This window comes from Megascapheus bottae, chromosome 17, assembly GCF_031878675.1.
Source record: "Megascapheus bottae isolate mThoBot1 chromosome 17, mThoBot2.hap1, whole genome shotgun sequence".
In the NCBI taxonomy this organism is placed as follows: domain Eukaryota; kingdom Metazoa; phylum Chordata; class Mammalia; order Rodentia; family Geomyidae; genus Megascapheus; species Megascapheus bottae.
Window position 1 is genome coordinate 29301456 of NC_143525.1, and position 25957 is coordinate 29327412.

General features: G+C 41.0%; 1 protein-coding gene and 1 pseudogene across 2 annotated transcripts in view; both read right to left on the reverse strand.

Moving 5' to 3' along the window:
• The window catches only part of Taok1 (TAO kinase 1), a 96252-nt gene that overhangs the window by 56507 nt on the left and 13788 nt on the right, over positions 1-25957 (reverse strand). The window contains exons 2-4 of one of the 2 annotated variants that reach the window (XM_090350549.1): positions 11232-11424; positions 4959-5030; positions 2436-2537 (exon numbers count right to left, since the gene is read on the reverse strand). In XM_090350549.1, coding sequence (XP_090206675.1) covers positions 2436-2537; positions 4959-5030; positions 11232-11363 — 306 coding nt within the window. In that variant the 5' untranslated portion in view covers positions 11364-11424. Of the gene's footprint in view, positions 1-2435; positions 2538-4958; positions 5031-11231; positions 11457-25957 lie in introns of both variants that reach the window. The other variant, XM_090350548.1, reaches the window with a different exon arrangement.
• On the reverse strand, positions 12976-14428 carry LOC150051536 (small ribosomal subunit protein eS12 pseudogene; annotated as a pseudogene).

Below are 25957 nucleotides of genomic sequence, written 5' to 3' on the forward strand. Positions count from 1 at the left end.
TCTTTAATGCCCGGGTTGGCTTTGAACCTCTATCCTAAGATCTCAGCCTCCTGATTACAGGCATAAGCCACTGTACCAGCTTCTTTTTCCTTTTTTTTTTTTTTTTTTTGTGCCAGCCCTGGGGCATGAACTCAGGACCTGGATACTGTCCTTGAGCTATGTCAAGGCTACCACTTGAGCTGTACCACCATTTCTGGTCTTTACTGTGTATGTGGTACTGAGGAATCAAATCCAGGGCTTTGTGCATGCTAGGAAAGCACTCCACCAATAGGCCACACTCCCAGTTCCTTTTTTCTTTTCCTTTTCTTTTTTTAAATTTTATTATCAGGGTGATGTATAGAGGGGTTACAGTTACATTCATAAGGTAATAAGTACATTCTTTCTTAAACATTGTTACCCCTTCCCATGTTTTTCTTCTACTTTCTCTCCCCCTACCTCCTCCCTTCTTTTCCTTTTTTAGTTCTCTTACTACTGGCTTTTACTATTTATAAATGCTTTGAACCTGCCATTATTATAGTTCCCATCTACAATCCTAGCTGCTCAGGAGGTGAGAAGTCTGAGGACTGTGGTTTGAAGCCAGGCTGGGTAGAAGAGCTTTTTTCTTTTTTATTCTTTTTAATTGTATTTTATTGTCAGGATAATGTAAAGATGGGTTACAGTTACATTTGTCAAGTAGTGAGTACATTACTTCTTGAACCTTGATACTCCTTCCCATGTTTTTGTCCCCCTTTTCCCTCTCCCCCTTCTTTTCCTTTTTAAGACAGGGTCTTTTGTTGGCTAGGCTGATGTAAAACTCATGAATTAACTGATCCTCCTGCTCGGGAATGCAAGTATGTACAACCACACGCAATTCTAAATGCTTCTCTTAGAACACATACAGAGCACTGGCTTGGCACCTGTGGTTCATGCCTATCATCCTAGTCACTGCCCAGCCCAGGCAAGGAAAGTACTTGAGACTTTTATCCCAATTAATCACACACAAAACTGGGAATGGTGGCCCAAGTGGTAGAGCACTAGCCTCTTAGCACAAACTTAGTCCTTCTGTGCGTGTGTGTACGTGCACACATGTGCACCCGCGCACACGCACACATGTGCACCCGCGCACACGCACACACAAACATACACACAATATTTTACATATATTAAAACCATTTTAACCTTTACAAAGTAGGTTGTCCTTGTTATTCTTGTTTTACAGATGGACAAACTTGAGAGACTGAAAATAAACATTAGCGCTTTTTCTTTAACCACAGATTCAATTTTAGTAGTCATTAACCAGGAAGTCAAACTGAATAAAACCATACTAAATCTACAAGCCTAAATCTAAGCTGAGCATGTCAAAATGGTAATTGTCTTTTTTTTGGGGGGGGGTCATACAGCTTGAACTCAGGGGCTGGGCACTGTTCATGAGGCTCAAGGCTAGTGCACTACCACTTCAGCCATAGCACCACTGGCTTCTGCCCAGGTTAGCTTTAAACCACAATCTCAGATCTCTGACGCCTGAGTGGCTAGGATTACAGGTGTGAACCACCAGCACCCAGCTAATTTATTTGTCTTATTATTTTCCATGGAATGAAAATTTAATCTTTCTTTTAAAATGTATAGTTATTTTCACATATCATCACAGAATGGGAACAGCAGTATAAAATTAACCACTACTTCCTACTATAAAATGACTCAATTCTCTGCTTTTTGTATCATTTAACAAAGCAACCATGATAAGTCCAAATTCAACAGGATATGCACAGACTTCACCAAGATCTTTCTGGTTAAAAAGCATCATCAGGCCGGAAGTTTGGCATAAGTAGAGTGCTTGTCTAGCATGCATGAATACCCGGGTTTAATTCCTTGGTACCACATACATAGAAAAAGCTGAAAATGGTGCTGTGGCTTAAATGGTAGAACACTAGTCTTGAGAAAGCCCAAGGACAGTGCTCAGATCCTGAGTTCAAGCCCCAGGATTGCCCCCCCCCCAAAAAAAAAGCATCATCCCATATAATACACTTGTATCAGAAAGATATAACAATTTTAATTCTGAAGTAACAAGTTTTCACACGGTTTTTATGGTACTAAGAGAGTTTATCACAATAATTTATCTTACTGTAAAGTAAAAGCACAGAGGGTTTACAATTATGTAAATCAGGTAATAAGTACATTGAACAGTGGTCATCCCCCCACTCACTCATTTTCTCCCAGTTTTTTTCCCTCCTGGCATCCCTCCCCACAAGTTACACATATACAAATTTTCAAGAGTATCTGTACAATGTAACTTTTAAATTTCTCATCTTTTGTCTACAAGTGCTAGGAAGTACTGCTCATCCTCTTAAATTATAAATTAATATTTGAGGTGCCTTTACACAACCAGTTTTGAGTATTATGAATTAAAGCACATTAAACCAAAATCAGCTAATATAGGAGGAAGCACAAATACCAACCCATGCTGTGTGCTCACGTAAATAGCAGCCTTTGTATTCTATACTGTTGGGATGTTTTATTCTTTGTAGAAACTTGACTTCCTTAATGATATCCTGCCATTTCTGTAGGAAAAAAAAGAAATGGAAAGCTTTACTTATTGTGCTTTTGGTTTAATCATTGATCCATTGTAAGGTTGGTTATTTATTTGCCAGACCTGTGCTTGAGCTCAGTGCCTGAGCACTGTCTCTGGGCTTTCTCAATGCTAAAACCCTACCACTTGAGCCACAGCACCATTTCTGGCTTTTTCTATGTATGTGGTACCAAGGAATTCAACACAAGTCCTTGTGCATGCTAGGCAAGCACTCTACCACTAGGCCAAACTCCCAGCCCCAATCTTGTATTAATTTTTTTATATTTATTTATTTATTTATTTTGGTCAGTCATGGGACTTGAACTCTGGGCATAGGTGCTGTCTCTAAGTTCATTGAATTTGTATATTATTAAGTGCTGCATACTAATTCAAGCATATTCCTTTATTTAATCATATGTTGGGTAATAAGAATATCTTAGTATATTCATCTACATGATCTTTAGGTCACAAATCCTTGAAGCTGAAGTTCAAGTGGTAGAGCATCAAGTTTGAGCAAAAGAATTAAGAGACAACAATCTAGCCCTGAGTTCAAGTCCCAGTTCTAGCACACAAAAATAAACTCAGCAGACTGGAGCCTAGTGGTAGAGTGCTTCCCTAGTATCATCCATGAAGCCCTGGGTTTGATTCCTCAGTACCACATTCACAGAAAATGCCAGAAGTGGTACTGTGGCTCAAGTGGCAGAGTACTAGCCTTGAGCAAGCTCAAAGAAGGTGCCCAGACCCTGAGTTGAAGTCCCAGGACTAGGGGGAGGAGGGAGAAAGTAAAATTTTTGTTTCTAATAATTGAAGACAAGAGGTCTGGGGCATAGCTCAAGTACAAGAGTCACTTGCCTAGCATGTACAACTGTCAGGGCCGAGAGTTTGGCCTATCGGTAGAGTGCTTGCACAAAAACCTGGGTTCAATTCCTCGGTACCACATATATAGAAAAGGTTGGAAGTGGTACTGTGGCTCAAGTTGCAAACCACTATCCTTGAGAAAGTCCAAGGACAGTGTTCAGGACTGGCAAAAACAAAACAAACTACAGACTCCTACATTTAAAAAGTAGATTACAGCTAGGAACCAATGCCTCACACCTGTAATTCTAGCTATTCAGGAAGTTGAGATCTGAGAATATGGTTAGAAGACAGCCTGGGCACAAAAGTCCACAAGATTCACACCTGCAGTTAACCATCAAAAAAGCCAGAAGTAGAGCTGTGTTTCAAGTGGTACAGAACTAGCAACAAGCATGGTAACACTGATGTTGACACCATTTTAAAGCAAGCATTGGTGGCTCACAACTATAATCCCAGCTATTCAGGAGGCTGAGATCTGAGAATCCTAAATAAAAGCTAGCTCAGGCAGAAAAGCCCGTGTGGCTCTTGTATCTCCAATTACCAAAAAAGCTGTGGCTCATGCAAGTGCTAGCTTCAAGCTAAGAAAGCTCAGGGACATAGCCTAGGCCCTGAATTCACACATACTCTCCCTCTCCCTTCCCCACCCCCAGAGATGCAACCCAGCTTAATAGTGTAATGCTACAAATTTTTCTCCATTATCAGGTAGAAGTACATGTATGTGCAAAAGCTAAATGGCTTAACATCACACTATACTACGGAATCCATACAAATCAGTGAGCAGATGTACTTTGTTTATTTATATAGTACATTTTGGGGGAAAACTAGTAGTGATCACTTTCAATCATATTTATATAGTTATATAAATATGTTCATTCTTCAAAACAACTTATGCAATTAAGCACAATACATTCTAAAAATCATATTAGTGAGTTATCACTTCATTATCTTCTTTTACAAACTGTTACATACTGCTTGTTGATTAAAGTTAAAGACAAAAACAGACTCCTTTAAAAGAGTATAGTCCACTCATTTACTACCAAGTACATTTTATTCTACAGTTCTTATAAACTGAGCATCCTTCTAAGACAAACATAGGATAATATACTACAACTACAATTTTAAAAATTAGCAGCAGGGGACACAATTTTGAGAGCTTTGGAGAAGCCAATAATATTTTATTTTATGGGTCTAGGTAGCAATTAAATAGGTACCCTTAGTAAAAGAAAGTTCACTGATAAACACATAACTTATACTCTTTCAAAGTATGTAGGACACATCTTAAAAAAAATCCTACTATTGGCCTATGGTAAAGTGCTTACCTAGCATGCACGAAGACCTAGGTTTGATTCCTTGGTACCACATACATAGAAAAAAGCTGGAAGTGGTGCTAAGGCTCAAGTGTTAGAGCTCTAGCCTTGAGAAAAGTCCAAGGACAGTGTTAAGGCCCTGAGTTCAAGCTCCACAACTGGACAAAAAAAAAAAAATCCTACTATTTCTCTTCAATTAAAAATAGTGTGTCTTTTCTAATATGCCAAAACAAATTAAATATTTAACCTACCTCAGTAGACTGCTTTCCACTATAGGACATTTTCTTGATAGCCACCACTTCATTAGTGCGTACATCTCTTGCCTAAAAAAGAACATAGGTACTATTGTAAAAATCAATACATTATATTTGAGAAATCACTTAAGAATAAAGATGCTTATACACTATGAGGTCAACAATCACAACAAAAAAAGCCAGCCACAGTGGCGCATGCCTGTAATCCTAGCTACTCACGAGGCTGAGGTTCAAAGCCGCCTCAAAGCCACTGGAGCACGTGGTCATTAAGCTCAAAGTGGTAGAGCGATAGCCTTGAGCTGAAGAGCTCAGGGACAGTACCCAAGCCCAGAGTTCAAGCTCTATGACCTCCCCCCCAGAAAAGACTTTAGGGGGGGTCAGGAGTATATAGCCTAGTGGTAAGAGTGCTTGCCTAGCAAACACAAAGCCCTGGGTTTGATTCCTTGGCACCACACACATAGAAAAGGCTGAAATGGTTCTGTGGTTCAAGTGGTAGAGCACTAGCCTTGAGAAAGCTCAAGGACTGTGCCCAGGCCCTGAGTTCAAGCCCCAGGACTGGGGAAAAAAAAAAAAAAAGACTAGAGGATTCATCTGCCTGGGCTGGCTTCAGATTGTATTCTCAGATTTCAGCCTTCTGAGTAAACAAGATTGGATTAAACATGAGCCACTAAAGCCTAGCTGTAAGAGTCCTTTATATATTCTGGCTAGAAGTATATTTCTTTAAAGTTCAAAGTAAATATTAAATTATGACACAATAATTATTGTTTATATTTTCATATAATACATAATAGCATAAAAGATAGGTAATAATTTCTAAATTTTGTTGTGATATAATTACCAAATGTACTTAAAAAGCATATTCTAATAAGGTAATAACTTCTAACAAGTTATTTTGTAACAAAACTGTTACAAATAAATAATAAAATACTGTGTATGTTACAATCAAATGAACTATGAGCAGCTAAACATATTGTTTTTTTATTTTTTATTGTCGGGGTAATATATAGAGGGGTTACAGTTACATTTGCCAGGTGCATTAAAATATAGTAGTATCTTCTCTTCTTACCATAAGAGAAAACAAGACACAGGATCACAGTTTAAAGCCAGTCCAGGGCTGTGAGTTTGGCCTAGTGGTAGAGTGCTTGCCTAGCATGCATGAAGACCGGGGTTCAATTCCTCAGTACCACATACATAGAAAAAAATCTGGAAGTGGTGATGTGGTTCAAGTGGTAGAACATTAGCCTTGAGGAAAAAGCCCAAGGACAGTGCTCAGGCCCTGAGTTCAAGGCCCAGGACTGGTGGAAGGAAGGAAGGAAGGAAGGAAGGAAGGAAGGAAGGAAGGAAGGAAGGAAGGAAGGAAGGAATCCAATGCAAAAAAAGGAAAATCTAAAGCCAGGCTTAATGGCTTACGTGCCTGTAATCCTAGCTACTCAGGAGGCTGAGATCTGAGGATGGAGGTTCAGAGCTAGCCCAGGCACTAAAGACTGAGACTTTTATCTCTTGCATGCTAGGCAAGCACTCTACCACTAGGCCAACTCCGGGCCCCTTATTGTGTATATTCTTTCTTCCATTTCTGAAGGACTTACTTGATACTATGGAATACAAAGGCTCCTGATCCTAACTGGACTACATTTGTATTCGACTACATTGTAGTGGTAACTCTTCAAGCAGTTATCACATAGCATCAAGAGGAAGACAAATTGAGCTGGGGGCAGTGGCTCATGCCTGTAAATCTAGCTACTCAGGAGATCAGAGGATTAAGGTTCAGAGCCAGCTTGGGCACAAAAGGACCTGAGACTCTTATCTCCAATTAACCACTAGAAAATGGGAAGTGAGGGCGGGGAGTTTGGCCTAGTGGTAGAGTGCTTGCCTAACATGAACGACGGCCAGGGTTTGATTCCTTGGTACCACATATAAAGAAAAAGCTGAAAGTCATGCTGTGCCTCAAGTTGTAGAGCTCTAGCCTTGAGAAAAGTCCAAGGACAGTGCTCAGGCCCTGAATTCAAGCCCCATGCCTGGCCCCAAAAAAAGGGAAGTGGGGTTTGGCTCAAGGGTAGGGTGGTAGCCTTGAGCTGAAGAGCTCAAGGACAGTGTCCAGGGTGAGGGGTAGGGCGGTTGCTTTGAGCTGAAGAGCTCAGGGACAGAGCCCAGGCCCAGAATTCAAGCCCCATGACCCACAAAAAAAAAAGTAAAAAAAAAGAGGAAGACAGGGCGGGGAGTTTGGCCTAGTGGTTAAAGTGCTTGCCTAGCATGCATGAAGACCCAGGTTCGATTCATCGGCACCACATGCATAGAAAAAAGCCAGAAATGGTGCTGAGGCTCAAGTGGTAGAGCTCTAGCCTTGAGAAAGTCCAAGGACATTGCTCAGGCCCTGAGCTCAAGCCCAGGACTGGAAAAAAAAAAGAGGAAGACAAATTGTTTCCCATTCCAAATGAGAGAAATTTTATCTATAGTAACAAAGCTGTAGCCTAAAGCAGAAGTATCATCTAAAAGAAATAGTTCCTCTCAAGTAATAACAGTTCTAACAACTTCTTCAATAACAACTTCTGAATCAGAACTGAGACAGATGATCAACTAGCACATACTTTTCTTGGGACTGCTTAACTATGTATACCTCTCCCCTCAACCTCAATTCTTCCTCAATTTAAACATAAAGTTCACATGTATACCTTGAAGACGAGCAAAAGTGCCTACTTTGCCTCTTCCTGCAGCACACTCAAATCCATATAATAAATCTCTTTACACTGCCCTTCATAAGTAATCAACTGCATCAGGGTGAAACAAATGGTTATACCAAACTTGTTGGAATCCTCGGAGGTACTTCAACCTAGAACTCAAGTTACAGGTCTACATAATCAAAAATCACATAATAGGAGCCGGGAGTTTGTCCTAGTGGTAGAGTGCTTGCCTAGCATGCACAAAGACCCGGGTTCGATTCCTCGGTACCCCACATACATAGCAAAAAAAAGCCGGAAGTGGTACTGAGGCTCAAGTGGTAGATTGGTAGTCTTGAGAAAGTCCAAGGACAGTGCTCAAGCCCTGAGCTCAAGCCCAGGACTGGCAAAAAAAAAAAAAAAAAAATCACATAATAACCACTTTCATTATGAACTGAACAATCAGGATATAAGTGAGCCTGTGTTCAAGTAATAATTTACTTAATAATAATAGTACTAAAGCATAAAAGCAATGATGCTGGCAACTCAAATATGTCAAAGAGAAGCCCTAAGTGCTTCCTTTAAATTAAAATGTGACTTGGCAAAAAGTTCTTCCAATATGAGGGAAGGAAAAACTACATGTTGACATTGCTAAACTCTACAGTAAAAATAAAGCGTCTATTCATGCAGTTATAAAAAAGGAAAATAGAATTTATGCTATATTCACTATCACACATCAATAAGGACACATGAAAAGGACATAATACATGGAAAGGACATTAAATTATAATGTTCAATATTATCTTTAGTTTCAGTTATCTATGAGGGAGGGCACAATAATCACCTAAGGATAGGAGAAAGGTATTGGGAGGTTTAAATTTTTCTCTTTTCACTCAAAAGGTTCAATATTCTATTAATATGCAGAAACACAGGAGCCATACACAAAGCAGGAATTTTTTTTTTTTAAAAAAGGTCAGGTACTTTAGTATTTTAAGCTACAGAAAGAAAGGGTTGAGGTTACTGGGAATATTAACAGCAAGCTAAGGTAAGTTGCAGAGAGCACAGTGAATAAAGACTATTAACAGATAAAAGTGTCCTAATTACCAGTCATCTGTACTCTGGGCCAGGTATCAAAATCCCAATCTTTTATTCCTGTGAATATTTCTTCCCTACGGGTTATCAGGAGTGGGGTGGGGGATGTTTTGCTAGGGATTAAACTCAGAGCACCTATGAAGCAATTTTTCTATTGCTGACACCCCCAACCTCCCCAATCAGATAGAACAGCTTTTGCCAGTGGGCATTGAAAACTGTAGATGGATATAAATTTCCTTTCCAAAAAGGTCAGCTTTTCAGAATTATTCCTGTGTGCAATATTACTACATTATTTTCTATAAATAACCAATTCAAAGCATGCAAATGGCATATATTTAGAGTGGGATAGTTTCCTCTCCCCCAACTCTTATTTTTTGTTAAAACGTGGTGCTATATCCTTGGCTCCAGAACCCACCAAAAAAAAAAAAAAGAGAGAGAGAGAGAGAGAGAATATAACCACATATTAAAAGAATAGCATTGTGACAAGATCTCTGGGATATGGAAACAAGAGCTTGTTGTTCTTAATGTACTATGTTATTTCTCTTCTCTTTTGTTGCACTTTGGTTAATCTCATATTGTTATATACCTGACATATTATATATACATTTGATTACTAGAAATAGGAAAAGGAAGAGGGGGAAAACAAGATGATTGGGAGAGGGGTGGGGGTAGGGAAATGGGGAAAAACATGAGAAGGGGTATCAATGTGTGATACTTGCACCTGCTATCTGGCAAATATAACTGTAACCCCTCTATACATTACAATAAAAAAATTTTTTTAAGTTAAAAGAAAGGAAGAGGCCCGGGAGTTTGGCCTAGTGGTTAAAGTGCTTGCCTAGCATGTATGAAGACCCAGGTTCGATTCCTCGGTACCACATACATAGAAAAAAGCCGGAAGTGGTGCTGAGGCTTAGGTGGTAGAGCTCTAGCCTTGAGAAAGTCCAAGGAAAGTGCTCAGGCCCTGAGCTCAAGCCCAGAACTGGCAAAAAAAAAAAAAAAAAAGAAAGAAAGAAATAATAGTACTGCCTTCATTCCACTGAGTCAGAAGCTCCTATACTGAACAAGGTTCCAAATTCCATTCTAATCGATCTGTGTAAAAAAATATATTTATATCACTTCTTTGCAAAAGTGACTTCTTATATGATGCATTAATCTAATGTGAGAAGCATGTTGTTAGGAGATATAGTATGAGTTTTTACTTGATAAATTCTGTATATCCTTTTTTTTGTGGGTCATGGGGCTTGAACTCGTCCTGTGCACTGCGCTGTCCCTAAGCTCTTCAGCTCAAGGCTATTGCCCTACCGTTGAGCTAAGCCCTACTTCCCGTTTTCTAGAAGTTAATTGGAAGATAAGAGTCTCGGGTCTTTTTGTGCCTTGAACAGGTATGAGCCATTGCGGGGTTTTTTGTTTGTTTTTTGCCAGTTGTGGGACTTGAACTCAGGGCTGGAGCACTGTCCTTGGACTTTCTCAAGGCTAGAGCTCTACCCTTGAGCCACAGCACCACTTCCAGCTTTTTTCTATGTATGTGGTGCCGAGGAATCGAATCCAGGTCTTCGTGCATGCAAGGCAAGCACTCTACCATTAGAACAAACTCCAGGACCTTTTTTTCTTTTTTTCAAGAAAAACAGTCCTATGGCTTGAAAACTCAGGGCCCTGTCCTTGACCTTCTTTTGTTCCTAGCACTTTACCACTTGAGCCCCAGTGCCACTTCTGGCCTTTTCTGTTTATTTGGTACTAAGGAATCAAGCCCAGGGTTTCATGCATGCTAAGCAAGCAGTCTACCACTAAGCCACATTGCCAGCCTGTCTTTCTTTCTTTTTCTTTTTTTTTTGCCAGTAGTGGGGCTTGAACACTAGGCCTATGGCCCTACCCTTTGAGCCACAACCCTACTTCCGATTTTCTTTTTTTTTTTCTTTGCCAGTTCTGGGCTTGGGCTCAGGGCCTAAGCACTGTCCTTGGACTTTCTCAAGGCTTACCACTCTACCACTTGAGCCTCAGCACCACTTCCAGCTTTCTTTTTTTTCCCTATGTATGTGGTACCGAGGAATCAAACCCGGGTCTTCGTGCATGCTAGGCAAGCACTCTACCACTAGGCCAAACTCCCAGCCCTACTTCCGATTTTCTAGTGGTTAATTGGAGATAAGAATCTCACAGTCTTTAGTGCCTGGGTTGGCTTTGAACCGCAATCCTCAGATCTCAGACTCCTGAGTAGCTAGGATTTACAGGCCTGAGTCACCATGCCTGGCCTATCCATGGGGCTCAAACTCTGGGCCTGGGCACTGTCCCTGAGTTCTTCAGCTCAAGGCTACAGCCCTACCCCTTGAGCCACAGCACCACTTCTGGTTAATTTGGTCTTTTTAATGTCTGGGCTGGCTTTGAACTGTGATCCTAAGATCTCAGTTAAGTAGCTAGGATTACTGAGTACCTACGATTACAGGCATGAGCCACGGCGTCTGGCTCCTGTGTATCTTTATATTACTATTTTTTTTACTTAACAGCACTCAATCAAACCTTTAACACTTACAAAATATACTGCTCCAAAGCTTCCATGGCCAATTTCTCTCAGATCTGTGAAGAGCTTTTCTGGATCTTCCTTGAAGAAGAGCTCTGCAATTTCAGGGTCCTTTAGACTGCCAGCTCTGTTAGTTGATGGCATCCTGCTGGGCAGTCAGCTGTCTGATTCTAATTTTATACTGCTATCCCAATCCTTGGTTCATCTGTATGAATGAAGCCACGTTGGCATATACTACTGTAGAGAAATAAGAAAAAGGTCAGGAAACTTAAAACCTGTTAATAATAAGATCATTTACCGATGTTAATATAAAATCATTTACTAACAGCATTCACAAAATCAACTTAGGTATAGAACTTCACTAAAAACAACAGTAGTCCAGAAAACTGTGGTTCACCCTCCTCTTTTTTTTTTTTTTTGCCAGTCCTTGGGCTTGAACTCAGGACCTGGGCACTGTCCTTGAGCTGTTTCGGGGCTAGTACTCTATCATTTGACCTGCAGCACCAAAGAATTGAACCTAGGGCTTTGTGTATGGTAGGCAAGCACTCTGCCACTAGGCCATACTCCTGGCTCCTGTGGTTCATCCTTGTAATCCTAGCTACTCAGGAGGCTGAGACCTAGGGATCTAAGCCAGCCCAGGCAGGAAATCCTACGACTCTTATCTGTAATTAAACACAAACACAAACACACACACACACACACACACACACACACCCATATAGTAGTCTACTATTATATTAGTTCCTACCTCATCACAATCACCTGTGGCACCTCAAAAACCCAACAAACAAACAAAACTTACTAATGGTACAGAGGTGCATAATCCCAGCCACTCAGGAAGCAAAGATCAGAGGATCAAAGTTGAACATACCTTTAAAAAGATATAAAAGCTCCAAGCTACACAGCCCCTGCCCCCAAAAAGGAACACACTACAGAACTCTATCAGGTTTTTTTCTTAATATTTGAGTACAAGCCCCATGACCAGAAAAAAGGAAAAAAATGAAAAAGACATGGCTGGTACTCTACTACTTGAACCATACATTCAGTTCTAGCCTGTTCACTGATCACCTGGAGGTAAGAGTTTTCCAGATTTGTTTGCCCAGGTTGGTTGCAGTGATCCTCAGAACTCAACTTTCTGAATAGCTAGGATTATAAGCATGAACCAGTGGTGCCCAGTGAAGAAAAAGTATTTTTACTCTCACTTATTCCATGAAAAATTCCATTATTTACACTGAAGATCAACTGTGTGTGTGTGTGTGTGTGTGTGTGTGTGTGTGTGTGTGTGTACACACACTAGCACTGGGATTTGAACTAAGACTTGAATGTCCCTCAGCTTTGGCTCAGAGTTAGTAAGCCCCAGCTATACTTCCAACTTTTTGGTGGTTAACTGAAGATAAGTGTCTCCATTGACTTTCTTGCTTGGGTTAGCCTGGAACCTGGATCACCAGATCTCAGCCTCCTGAAACTAGGGTATAAACTACCAGTGCCAGGCTTTGATGATCTACTTTTACATTGAACTCCTAAGTATTCTACCTCCCTCCAATCCCTAAATTAAAACAGATACCTCAAAACAATACAGAAGTTACTTGCCTTTCAATCACCACACAACTAAATACACAGTTACTTAATATGAGGAAGTCAGTAAGTCAAAGCACTAACCTTTATTAAAAAAAAAAAAAACATTTTTATAAGAGAATATCTTGCTATGATGCTCAGACCAATCTAGAATTCCTGAACTCAATCAATCCTCCCATTACAAACTCTCAAGTAGTTCAGACTATGCCCAGCTTTAATCCTCATAGTTACTGTGTCAATTTAAAAGAAAAAGTACATCAGTTAGAGCTCTTTGCAATCATGAGCAAGGACCTGAACATGATCCAAACCACCGTAAAATAATAAAGACAAAAGAAAAATAAAAGAAAAACCTACAAAAGGCTAGAGCTCTGCCACATGAACCACAGCACCACTTGGAGCCTTTTCTGTGTTTGTGGTACTAAGGAATCCAACCTGGGTCTTCGTGCATGATAGGCAAGCAGTAGGCCAAATTGCCGGCCACCTTTTTATTTTTTTATTGTTGGTTTTAAGTTTTGTTTGTTTGTCTGAGATAGGGTAGGGTTTTGCTATATGGCTCCCAGGGTGGCTGAAACTAGCTATATAATACAAGATAGCATGATCCTCCTGCCTCATGTCAATAGACCTGGCTATCAGATTTGAACTCAGGGTGTATCAGTTGCTTAGCCTGCTTGCTAGGCTGGTACTCTACCTACCACTTGAGCTGCATCTATTTGGAGTCTAAAAAATTTTTCTGCCCTCACTAGCCTTGAACCTAGATCCCCTGAGTCTCCTGAATAACTAGGATTAAAGGTATAAGCAAGCCACTGACACCAAGCTTCCAGATTTTTTTCTTTTCCTTTAAATTCAAAGAAGAAAAAGCTTTTGAGTTCCCCCCCCACACACACACACTTTTCAACTTTTTCTTTTTTTCTTTTTTTTTTTTTGGTTGGTCATGAGGCTTGAACTCTGGGCCTGGGCTCCTTGAGCCACAGCCCCACTTCCCATTGGAAATAAAGAGTCTCACATTCTTTAGCGACTGGACTGGCTTTGAACCTTGATCCTCACATCTCACCGTTCTGAGTAGCTAGGATTATAGGCGTGAGCCACTGAGCCCGGCTTTTTATCAACTTTTTAACGTTACTTGTTCATTTCTTGCACTTGAAATACTTTCGATGACATCCTTGGCCTGAGATTCTTTGTCATAATCCTTAACCACTATACAACTACAACCAATCACATTACAGGGTTTTCCCTCTCAATCAATTTTGCAGAAGCCTACCCACTCCCCTAATTTTTTGTGGTCCTTGACCTTAATAAGGTTTGATTTGGTGCTCAGCACAAAGGCCTCCACCAATTTGACATACATGGGCTCATTGTAGTTGGATGCAAGCACACACAGATGTACTTGGTGCTTGTTTAAGCCTTTGGCACCTTAGTGGATTCCACATGCTAAGCTACCACAAATGAAAGCAGTCATCACCACCTCTTGTACAGTAGTATTAACATCCATTACACCTCCAGCAGCAATGCTTTTCTGGGCCATGGTTGTGCACTATAGGTGAAGTCAAATCTCAAGCATACCCAGACCTCAGCCTCTGCCATAGCTTGGCAGCAGCAGGGAAACAAAAGCTTTTGAGTTTTCTCAAAGCTCAGTTCATCAAAATTACAAGATAGAAAGAGAATTTTTACTGTCAACAGATCTGGTATATTGATTAGATCTTAGAATCTAAAATCTATCTTTCAAATCTATCGTTCAAGCCCCATGACCACCCCCCCCCAAAAAAAAGATGTCAATAGAAAACCTAAACAAAGCAGATTAGTCCATATTGTACCAGGGTTAAATTCTTAGCTTTAGCAACTATAAAGTGGTCATTTAAAATATTAACATTAGGGCTGAGAGTATATCCTAGTTGTAAAGTGCTTGCCTAGCATGTATGAAGCCCTGGGTTCGATTCCTCAGTACCACATCGACAGAAAAGGCCAGAAATGTGCTGTGCCTCAAGTGGTAGAGTGATAGCTTTGAGAAAGCTCAAGAGCGGTGCCCAGGCCCTGAGTTCAAGCCACAGGATTGGCAATAATGAATAAATAAATAAATGGTGTAATTTTAAAATTCTAAAAGTAATTTCTAATTCAATACATCTCTTATAAAAATCCTAAATTAGATGGGCAGTGGCTCACACCTATAATCCTAGCTACTTAGGCAGCTGAAATCTGAGGATCAAGGTTCAAAGACAGCTTGGGCAATACAAAGCCAGGTAATACAAAGCCCAAGAGAGACTCTTATTTCCAATTAGTCACTAGAAAACAGGAAGTGGGGCTATGGCTCAAGGGTAGCGTGGTAGCCTTGAGCAGAATAGCTCAGGGACAGGGCCCAGGCCAGAGTTCAAGCCTCATGACCCCACCCCCCTGTGCCAAAAAAATCCTACATTATAAAGGCATGAAGGTCCTAAAATAAGTATATAGGGCTAAAAGTACAAAACAGATATCTCTCTTTAGCAACCCCAAACCAAATTCCTCCCTAGGCTAAGGAGCCTATAATCCTAGCAGACTCAGAAGACTGAGATCTGAGAATCAGTTTCAAGACAGCTCTGACAAGAAAGTCCACAAGACTCTTATTTTCGATTAACCACCAAACATTTTTTAAAAGCCCAAAGTGGAGCTGTATATCAAGTGGTAGAGTGCTAGCCTTGAGCAAAAAAGCTTAGGGCAGACCCTAGGCCTTGAGTTCAAGTCCCAGGACTAACACACATACACATACACAAAAGTATTCCTCTTGTTTTTCTGTTTAGTAAGGGAACTAAACAGTCATTGAGTCTTAATTATGTTCCAGGTATGTTGCTTATTTAATTTTCACTACTTTCCTTAAAATAAATACTTAAATTATACTTAAGGCTCAAAAGCAATCTTATGAACAAACAGCTAGTAAGTAACAATGTCAGATTTCCACTAACATTGGGCCTAGGAGCTGCCCCTGAGCTCTTCAGCTCTAGTCTAGCCCTCTACCACTTTCAGCCACGGCACCATTTCTGGTTTTATACTGGTTAATTGGAGATAAAAGAGTATAACAAACTTTCCCAACTGATTTGCACCGTGATCCTCAGATCTTAGTCTGCTGTGTAGCTAGGATAACAGGCATGAGCTACCAGCACCCAGCTAAGAATTGTGGATCTTGAGTGAAAAAAGACACAAACTTGGAAAAAATGATAGGTGTGTAATACCTGAGTGGTATCTTAATAAGGACTGTCAATTAATTCCTGATATAGAGACCACAGGGCTACCCAACATTTTCTTTTCAAGTGTGTGAGCAATTTTAATAACCTCTTGGGGTCAGAGTATGACCTAGTAGTAGAGTGCTTACATAACATACATGAAATCCTGGGTTTGATTCCTTGGTACCTCATACACAGAAAAGGCCAGAGGTAATTCTGTGGCCCAAGGGTGCTAGACTTGAAAAAGCTCAAAGACATTGCCCAGGCCCTGAGTTCAAGTCCCAGGACTGGCAAGAAAGAGGAAAGAAGAAGAAAGACGAGGAGGAGGAGGAGGAAGTGGAGGAAGAGAAGGAGAAGAAAGAAAGAAAGAAAAGGAAGAAGCAGCAGCCTCATGACAAATTTCTTCTCTGCTTAAAATAGTGGAAACCATATATTTTGTTTCCTAAACCCCTTCCAAATGCATCTCTCCAATCATATAAAATCTCCAAAGTCTCTCAATCTTCTCAAAGGCTTTAAATGGCCCACAACTTCCCAGTTTTACAGTCTTTTTCAGGGTTAATTTCTCATGGCTGTCACAATCAGGGGCCAATCTACATTGCTGAAATTCATTCCTTGCTAATGGCACATTTACAGACTGATTATCTCTGGTTTGTAATTCTTAGAATGACATATTTCTAATTTCAGATTCAGAAAAGACTGGCAAGGAAGTTTAAACAAATTTACATCTCATATATATCTCTGTATACTATGAAGATTTTATACAATGTGTTTGACAGACTCTAGTATATAAGTCAGGAATAGAATTTTCTACTTTGGGCCTCAGGTTTACACTCAAATTTTCAAATTTTAGAGCATTTCAGATTTTCAGTATTTTTTTCAAGCTGTATTCCTTTAAATCTCATTCTCTACTTAGCACTTAGGAATACTGCCCCACAAACTGTCTATAAATCTTATTCTTCCAAATGTACTTATTACTATTCAGTTCTACTAACTCACTAGTATACTGTGAGAATATAATTTCATGCCACTTTTGCTTTTTCCTTTTTTTTTTTTTTTTGCTGGTCCTGGGCTTGAGCTCAGGGCCTGAGCACTGTGCTTGGACTTTCTCAAGGCTAGATAGAGCTCTACCCATTGAGTCTCAACACCACTTCCAGCTTTTTTTTTCTATGTATGTGGTACCAAGGAATCGAACCCGGGTCTTCATGCATGCTAGGCAAGCACTCTACCACTAGGCTAAACTCCCAGCCTCTTCTTCTTTTTTTTTTTTTTAAAAGACAGATCCTTGCTTGATAGCCCAGACTGGACTCAAATTCTCAATTCTCCTCCCTCAGCCTCCTAAGTGCTAGTGTTGCAGTGCTAGTAATCAAACTCAAAGTATCAAGTACATATTCAAGGGCCAGGAGCTTGGCCTAGAGAATAGAGTACTTTCCTAGTATGCATGAAGCCCTGGGTTCGATTCTTCGGTACCACATACACAGAAAAAAGTTGGAAATGGTGCTGTGGCTCAAGTGGGAACCTAGCCTTGAGCTAAAAGACAATGCCCAGGCCCTGAGTTCAAGCCCCAAGACTAGCCAAAAAAAAAAAAGAATGTGCTCTATTACTTAGCCATATCCTTAGCAGATTTCAGTTTTCATTCATGTTTCTAAGTTAGCATCCTTCCACTAATCCTCCTAACTTTCAAAGAAGTCAAACTATAAAGTGGGAATGTGTCACGAAACAAAATAATACTTATCAAGCGGGGCACAGTGGCTCATTCCTGCAATCCTAACTATTCAGGAGGCTGACATCTGAGGATCAATGTTCAAAGCTAGCCAGGGCACAAAAAAAAAAAAGGACCTGAGACTCTTATCTCCAATTAACCTCTAGAAAAAGGGAAGTGGGGCTTGGCTCAAGGGTAAGGCAGTAGCCTTGAGTTGAAGAGTTCAGGGAAAATGCCCATGCCCAGAGTTAGGGCAGTAGCCTTGAGCTGAAGAGCTCAAGGACAGAACCCAGGCTGAGTTCAAGCCCCATGACCCATAAAAAAAAAAAAACAGTAAAATAATAATAATAGTAATAATATTTATCAAAATGAGCTCCAAGCCAGGTGTTAGTAGCTCATGCCTGTAATCCTAACTACTCAGGAGGCTGAGATCTAAGGACCAATTGATCGACAGCCAAGGCAGAAAAGTCACCATGAGACTCTTATCTCCAATTAATCACTTAAACCAGAGGTGGCACTGTGGCTCTAGTGGTAGAGCACTAGCCTTGAGCACAAACAAGTTAATGGACAGCACCCAGGCAGGCTCTAAATTAAAGCCTAGATACTATGTTGAATATGAACTATATAGCCAGGCACGGCACGGTGGCTCACGCCTGTAATCCTACCTACTCAGGAAGCTGAGATCCTCAGATCTCAGTTCAAAGCCAGCCCAGGAACTGAAGTTCCAGAGAATATTATCTCCAATTAACCACCAGAAAACCAGAAGTGGCACTGTAGTAAGACAGTAGCCTTGAGAGTCCAAGGACAATACCCAGGCCCAGGGAAAGGGTGGTAGCCTTGAGCTGAAGAGCTGATTCTTCAGCTCCCAGGCCTAGAATACAAGCCCCATGATCCACCAAAAAGGGGGAAAAAGAAAAGAAAATGAACTAGGGGCCGGGAGTTTGGCCTAGTGGTTAAAGTGCTTGCCTAGCATGCATGAAGACCCGGGTTCGATTCCTCGGTACCACATACATAGAAAAAAGCCAGAAGTGGTGCTGAGGCTCAAGTGGTAGAGCTCTAGCCTTGAGAAAGTCCAAGGACAGTGCTCAGGTCCTGAGCTCAAGCCCAGGACTGGCAAAAAAAAAAAAAAAAAGAAAGAAAGAAAATGAACTATACAACTTGTGAGTAGGAATGGGAGGGAAAACCTGAGAGAAAGCAGGGCCAGGGGAGCATAGCCTAGTGGTAGAGTGCTCACCTCAAGTTCACGAAGCCCTGGATACCACATACACAGAAAAAGCTGAAAGTGGTGCTGTGCCTCAAGTGGCAGAGCATTAGCCTTGAGCAAAAAGTGTCCAAGAACAGTGCTCAAGCCCTGAGTTCAGTCCCCACAACTGGCAAAACAAAAAGCAAACAAAAACCTGGGAGAAACCAAGGGAAGGAGGCTCCTGTCCAAAAAGAAAAGTACACTTTGCCTGACATATGTTAACTGTCCCTTTGTATATCATTTTTATAATAACAATCAAAAAAAGAAAATATAGTTATAAGCCCAGTTCAAAATACTTTCACTCGGCTGGGAGTTTGGCCTAGTGGTAGAGTGCTTGCCTAACAGCACGAAGACCTGGTTTCAATTCCTTGGTACCACATACATAGAAAAAATCTGGAAGTGGTGCTGAGGCTCAAGTAGCTCTAGCCTTGAGAAAACCCAATAACAGTGCTCAGCCCTGAGCTGAAGCCCAGGACTGGCAAATCATTCAGCTGGGAGTTTAGCCTAGTGGTAGAGTGCTTGCCTGCCATGCACAAAGTCCTGGGTTCAATTCTTTGGTACTACATACATAGAAAAAGCCGTAAGTGATGTTGTGGCTCAAATGGAACAGTACTAGTTTTGAGGGAAAAGTCCAAGGACAGTGCTCAGGCCTGAGTGCTAGCACCATGACTGGCCAAAAAATAAAGAAAAGAGGCCGGGAGTTTGGCCTAGTGGTAGAGTGCTTGCCTAGCATGCACGAAGACCGGGTTCAATTCCTTGGTACCACATACATAGAAAAAAAGCTGGAAGTGGTGCTGAGGCTCAAGTGGTAGAGTGCTAAGCCTTGAGAAAGTCCAAGGACAGTGCTCAGGCCCTGAGCCCAAGCCCAGGACTGGCAAAAAAATAAATAAAATAAAGAAAAGAAAATTAAAAACACCATTACCAATGCACTCAATGTTCCTGGGGCTGGACACTCATATCCAAAGTTTTCTTAAATATTTTTTACAACAATTTGAGAAATGGACTTTCTCTTATACCCTGATGAACACAACGATTAGACAAAGTACAAGCTGAAGTTTAAGTACTTGTCAGTCAAGCTGGATGTCCTAGGCTTGTAGCCACACAGGTCCACAATGTTATCTTTAGTCTTTACTATAGCTTAAAACTCTTTCTGGGGCCAGGAGTTTGGCCTAGTGGTTAAAGTGCTTGCCTAGCATGCATGAAGACCCGGGTTCGGTTCCTCGGTATCACATACATAGAAAAAAGCCAGAAGTGGTGCTGAGGCTCAAGTGGTAGAGCTCTAGCCTTGAGAAAGTCCAAGGACAGTGCTCAGGCCCTGAGCTCAAGCCCAGGACTGGCAAAAAAAAATAAATAATAATAATAATAAAAATATATATATACACATATACATATATACATATATATAGTCTCAAATTAATGTACCATGAATTTAATTGATTCTTCCTTGTATAAACTACATTGATAGGGCTTGAGAGCAAACCTTTTCATAGAAAGTTTGCCTTATACTCAAGACCTTGAATTGTATCATAGCCCTGCAAAATTAAAGAGGACAAGAGAGGAGGGAAAGGGGAAAAGAGAAAAGGAGGAAGGAAAAAGGAGGGAGAATGGGAAGAAGGGAGAAAGGGAGGAAGGATTTTTTTTGTGTGGGTCACGGGGCATGAAATGGGCCTAGCCCTAGGCCTGAGCGCTGTTCCAGAGCTCTTCAGCTCAAGGCTACTGACCTACCATAGAGCTAAGAATCTCTAGATAAGAATCTCTGGTCTTCTTGTGCCCAGGCTGGCTTTGAACCTTGATCCTCAGATCTCAGCCTCCTGAGCAGCTAGGATTACAGGTGTAAGCCGCCATGCCTCTCTAGAAAGGAATTCTTGTTCAGTTTTAGATTCTAAGAATACTTTCTGCTGGCACTGGTGGCTCATGCCTATAATCCTACTCAGGAGTCTGAGATCTGACATCCTGGACAGAAAAGTCCATAAGGCCCTTATCTGTAACTACCAAAAAAGCCAGAGGTGGAGCAGTGGCCTGAGTACAAAAGTTCAAGAACAGCACCTGGGCCCTGAGTTCAAGCTCCAGAACCAGCACACATGTGCAAGCATACACAGTCAATTATCACTAGTCAATGTAGAAAAGTTGTGACAAGTAATACTATAAATGACACAACATTAGGCATTTTCTCAGGATGGAGATACCATAAAAGCTAAAAGATAGGCCAAGAGTTTGGCCTGGTGGTAGAGTGCTTGCCTAGCACGCACGAAGTCCCAGGTTCAATTCTTCAGTACCAAATACATAGAAAAAGCCAGAAGTGGTGTTGTGGCTCAAGTAGTAGAGCTCTAGCCTTGAGAAAGCCCAAGGACAGTGCTCAGGCCCTGAATTCAAAGCAAGGGCTGGCAAAAAACATAAATAAGCATAAAAAGCTAAAAGACATCTATCTTTTGATCCCACTTATCTGTTGGGCATATAGCTGAAGAAGAGTGTATCAATACATTAAGAAAGATACCTGCAGATCCATTTTTATCACAACACTGTGATCAACTGAGGTGCCCAAATCAGATAAGTGAATAAAGTAGATGCTGTATATCGACATCGATATGTGTACACACACACACACACACACACACACACACACACACACACACTATGGAATATAACACAGCATTAAAAAACAAAAGTCACAAAAATAAATGTCATTCATAGGAAAATGGATGCAACTAGAGGATGGATATCCCATACTGAGTAAGATAATTCAAGCTCAAAAAACAATCTTATATTTCAGTTAAATGTGAAACCTAGACCTAAAAGATATTCATACTCATGGTCATGTATATAATTATAAATATATACATACTTAAGTTACTTATATCAACACAGAACATGAATCAAGCTAAGAGATTACTCGGGAGGCGAGGGGAAAATGGAAAGAAAAAAAGCAGCACAGAGAAACTCAAAAGCTGCCATTCAACTGGGGTGGGAGAGAAACAGAATGTGAAGGTGGGCAGGGACTAGCAGGAAGGAGTTATGCTGGTGGGAGGATAAAAGAGGTTAAATACTGTTATAATAGATCATTTATATAAAAATAAAAAGTGGCTGGCAAGGTGGCTCGTGCCTGTAGTCCTAGCTACTCAGGAGGCTGCGATCTAAGGATCAAGGTTCAAAGCCAGGCCTGGCACACAAAAAGACCTGAGACTTATCTCCAAGTAACCTCTAGAAAAAGGGAAGTGGGGCTTGGCTCAAGGGTAAGGCAGTAGCCTTGAGTTGAAGAGTTCAGGGAAAATGCCCATGCCCAGAGGTAGGTCAGTAGCCTAGAGCAGAAGAGCTCAGAGACAGGGCCCAGGCCAAGTTCAAGCCCCATGACTCACAAATAAAATAAAATAAAATAAAAGCCAGAAATGGTGCTGTGGCTCAAGTGGTACAGCCCTAGCCTTGAGAAAGCCTGAGGACAGTGCTCAGGCCCTGAGTTCAAGTACCAGGACTGGCCAATAAATAAATCACACTGGACAGGGTGGCTAACACCTGTAATCCTAGCTACTCAGGAGGCTGAGATCTGAGGTGTGCAATTCAAGGCCAGCCCCGGCACTAAAGTCCCAGAGATGCTTATCTCCAATTAATCACTGGAAAACAGGAAGTGAGTAGGGTGGTAGTCTTGAGCTGAAGACCTCAGGGATAGCGCCCCAGGCCGAGTTCAAGCCCCATGACCCACCAAAAAGAAAAAAAACTAAAGGGAGGGCGGGATGCCAGGAGTATAGCCTAGTGGTAGCATGCTTGCCTCACATGCATGAAGCCCTGGGTTCAATTCCTGACCTACACAGAAAAAGCCGGAAGTGGTATTGTGGCTCACATGGTAGAGAAAGCACAAAGACAGTGCCCAGGCACTAAGTTCAAGCCCTAGGATTGGCAAAAAGGAAAAAGAAACCTGTTGAGAATGCTATTTCTTAGGGGGACGAGAGCAAGGAGTATAATAGAGGTGATAAAAATAATTGGAATACAACAATATAAGCCTGTGTGGAGATGTAGATGACTTCCCACCCAATGTATAACTAATATAAACCAATAAAATAGGTATTTCCTACAATTGTCTTTATTAGGAAAGCACAACTTCAAAGTAAGATAAAGAAGACACTCATAATTTTATTTTACTTTATCTTTTTGCCAGTCCTGGGGCTTGAACTCAGGGCCTGGGCACTGTCCATGGGGGTTCAAGGCTAGTGGTCTACCACTTGAGCCACAGCATCACTTCCAGCTCTTTTCTGTGTATGGTGAGAAACTAAATCCAGGGCTTCATGAATGCTAGTGAGTACTCTACCACTAGGCCACATTCCCAGCCTCATCATAATTCTATATAAAGATATTTTCTGAGCAAGGAGAATTAGATGTCAATCTTTTTATTGCAATGGCTAGTATTTCTTCCCTTTCCTTGGCAAATGTTACACTGTCTTTACTTACATAGTGTAGTGTGTGATTTGGCAGTTGTTATTTAATAGCAACTATGATTGTCCATGTTTCTCAATATAGTGAGCAGCTCAGTTTTGTATCAACATTTTCTACAATACACAAATTGAAAAAAAGGCCCGAAATCCTAACTACTCAGGAGGCTAAGAGCTAAAGGATTGCCATTTGAAGCCAACCCTAAAAAAAAAAGTCTACAGGACTCCAAAATAACCAGCAAAAACTAGAATTGGAGGCCAGGCACAGTGGCTCACACCTGTAATCCTAGCTACTCAGGAGGCTGAGATCTGAGGATCATGGTTCAAAACCATGAGTCCTAGAGACTCTTATCTCCAATTAACCACCAAAAAACCAAAAATGGTACTGTGGATCAAGGGGTAGGGCAGTAGCCTTCAGCAGAAGAGCTCAGGAACATCACCCAGGACCAGAGTTCAAGCCCCACGAGCAACTAAAAAAGACAAAAACAAAACAAAACAAAAAACCCAAAAAATCAGAACTGGAGGTATAGCTTCAGTGGCAGAGTGCCACACAAGCCAGCTAGATATCCAGTTAGCCAAGCATGATGGTATACTTATAATTCTAGCTCGAAACAGGAAGATCATGACTTCAAGACTAGATAGTGAGACAATCTCATAAAAGTAGATAAATAAACAAGCTTCAGGCTTTTAAAATGCCAATAAGGAATACCAGTAAGCCAAGCAAACTTCTTTAAACTATAACTTCCATTCAGTGAATCATTTATATTATCATAATAGTAATTATGCCTATAAAAATAACAGCTCTGTTTTCATGAAAGAATAATGTGCAATTATTCTAAATGATACTATTTTTTCCTAAGATAAAGCAATGGCTCTTTACTACTGAGGTACTAGGTATATTAATGTTTAATTTTATTAAACTAGGTAATCACAAACTAACTTAATGAGTTCATTTTTAGAAACTCCTATACTTGGGACAAACTATTCTGATAAATAACCAAACAAACATATTAAGGATATACAACTTAATTTATCCAGGATGCATAAAGACACAGGTCTATATTCATAATGAACATGTTACTATTTCATGTCTTCACAGAACACAATCAAAATGTTTATGAAATAATATATATAGATTTGAAATCAACTTCTGCTTCTCAGGAACATACCAACTGGAAAAATGTAAAATTGCTTTTCAGACACAGGTCTGAGGTACCACAATTACCAGCTTGCTTGCTTTCTTTTTTTTCCCCCAGTCCTTAGGCTTGAACTCAGGCTGAGCACTACCCTTGGGCTTTCTCAAGGCTAGCACTCTACCACTTGAGTCACCTCACTACTTCAGGCTTTTTCTATCTATATGGTACACATGCATGTGTGTGATATGTGTGTATGGTGCTGAGGAATCAAATCTAGGGCTTGAAGACCTGGAGCGGAACAGATCTCAAAAATGGGCCAGCAGTATGCCAGTGAATGTAGCTCAGTGCTAGATAAGAGTACTTGTTAGCATAACCAAGGCCCTAGATTTAATCCCCAAATGTAGAGGAAAGAGAAGGGAGAGAATTTCCTACAGCATAAAGGGGAGAACCAATATAAGGATGAACCAATATAAGGATGAACCAATATAAGGATGAAACTGCCAGGTTCACATCTGCAATCCTGGCTACTCAGGAGGCTAAGATCTGAGGATCAAGGTTCAAAGTCCGCCCTGCACAAAAGGACCTGAGACTCTTATCTCCAATTAACCTCTAGAAAAAGGGAAGTGGGGCTTGGCTCAAAGGTACGGTGGTAGCTTTGAGCTAAAGTATGCATGGACAACCCCTAGGCCCAGAGGTAGGGCTGTAGCCTTGAGCTGAAGAGTTCAGGGAAAGTTCGGGGACAGCGCCCAAGCCCAAGTTCAAGCCCCCATGAGACACTGACACTGACACTGACACAGACACACAGACACACACACACACACACACACACACACACACACACACACACAGAGTATACAACACTGCGAATCAACCACATGCTAATGAATTGTTCGTTTAAAAATAGTTAATTTGAGGGGCTGGGAGTTTGCCCAGCATGCACGAAGACCCGGGTTTGATTCCTCAGTACTACGTACATAGAAAAAAGCTGAGGCTCTAACCTTGAGGGGGAAAAAAACAACAACAACAAGGACAGTGCTCATGCCCTGAGTCCAACCCCAAGACTGGCAAAAAAAAAAAAAAAAAAAAAAACATTTAATTTGAGGCTGGGTGCAGTGGCTCATGCCTGTAATCCTAGCTACTCAGGAGGCTGAGATCCGAGGATCAAGGTTCAAAGCCAGCTTTGAGCGGAAGAGCTCAGGAACAGTGCCCAGGCTCAGGGGTAGGGCGCAAGCACTGAGCTGAAGAGCTCAGGGACAGCGCCCAGGCAGAGTTTAAATCCCAGGACAAAAAAAAAAAAAGAAAGAAAAAAGAAATATAAGAAAAAAGAAAAAGCCAGAAATGATGCTGTGGCTCAAGTGGTAGAGCCCTTCCCTTGAGAGAGCCCAAGGACAGTGCTCAGTTCCTGAGTTCAAGCCCCAGCACTGGCAAAATAAATAACTTTTAGAAAATAAAGAAGTGAATTTTTAAAATGGTCTTTTT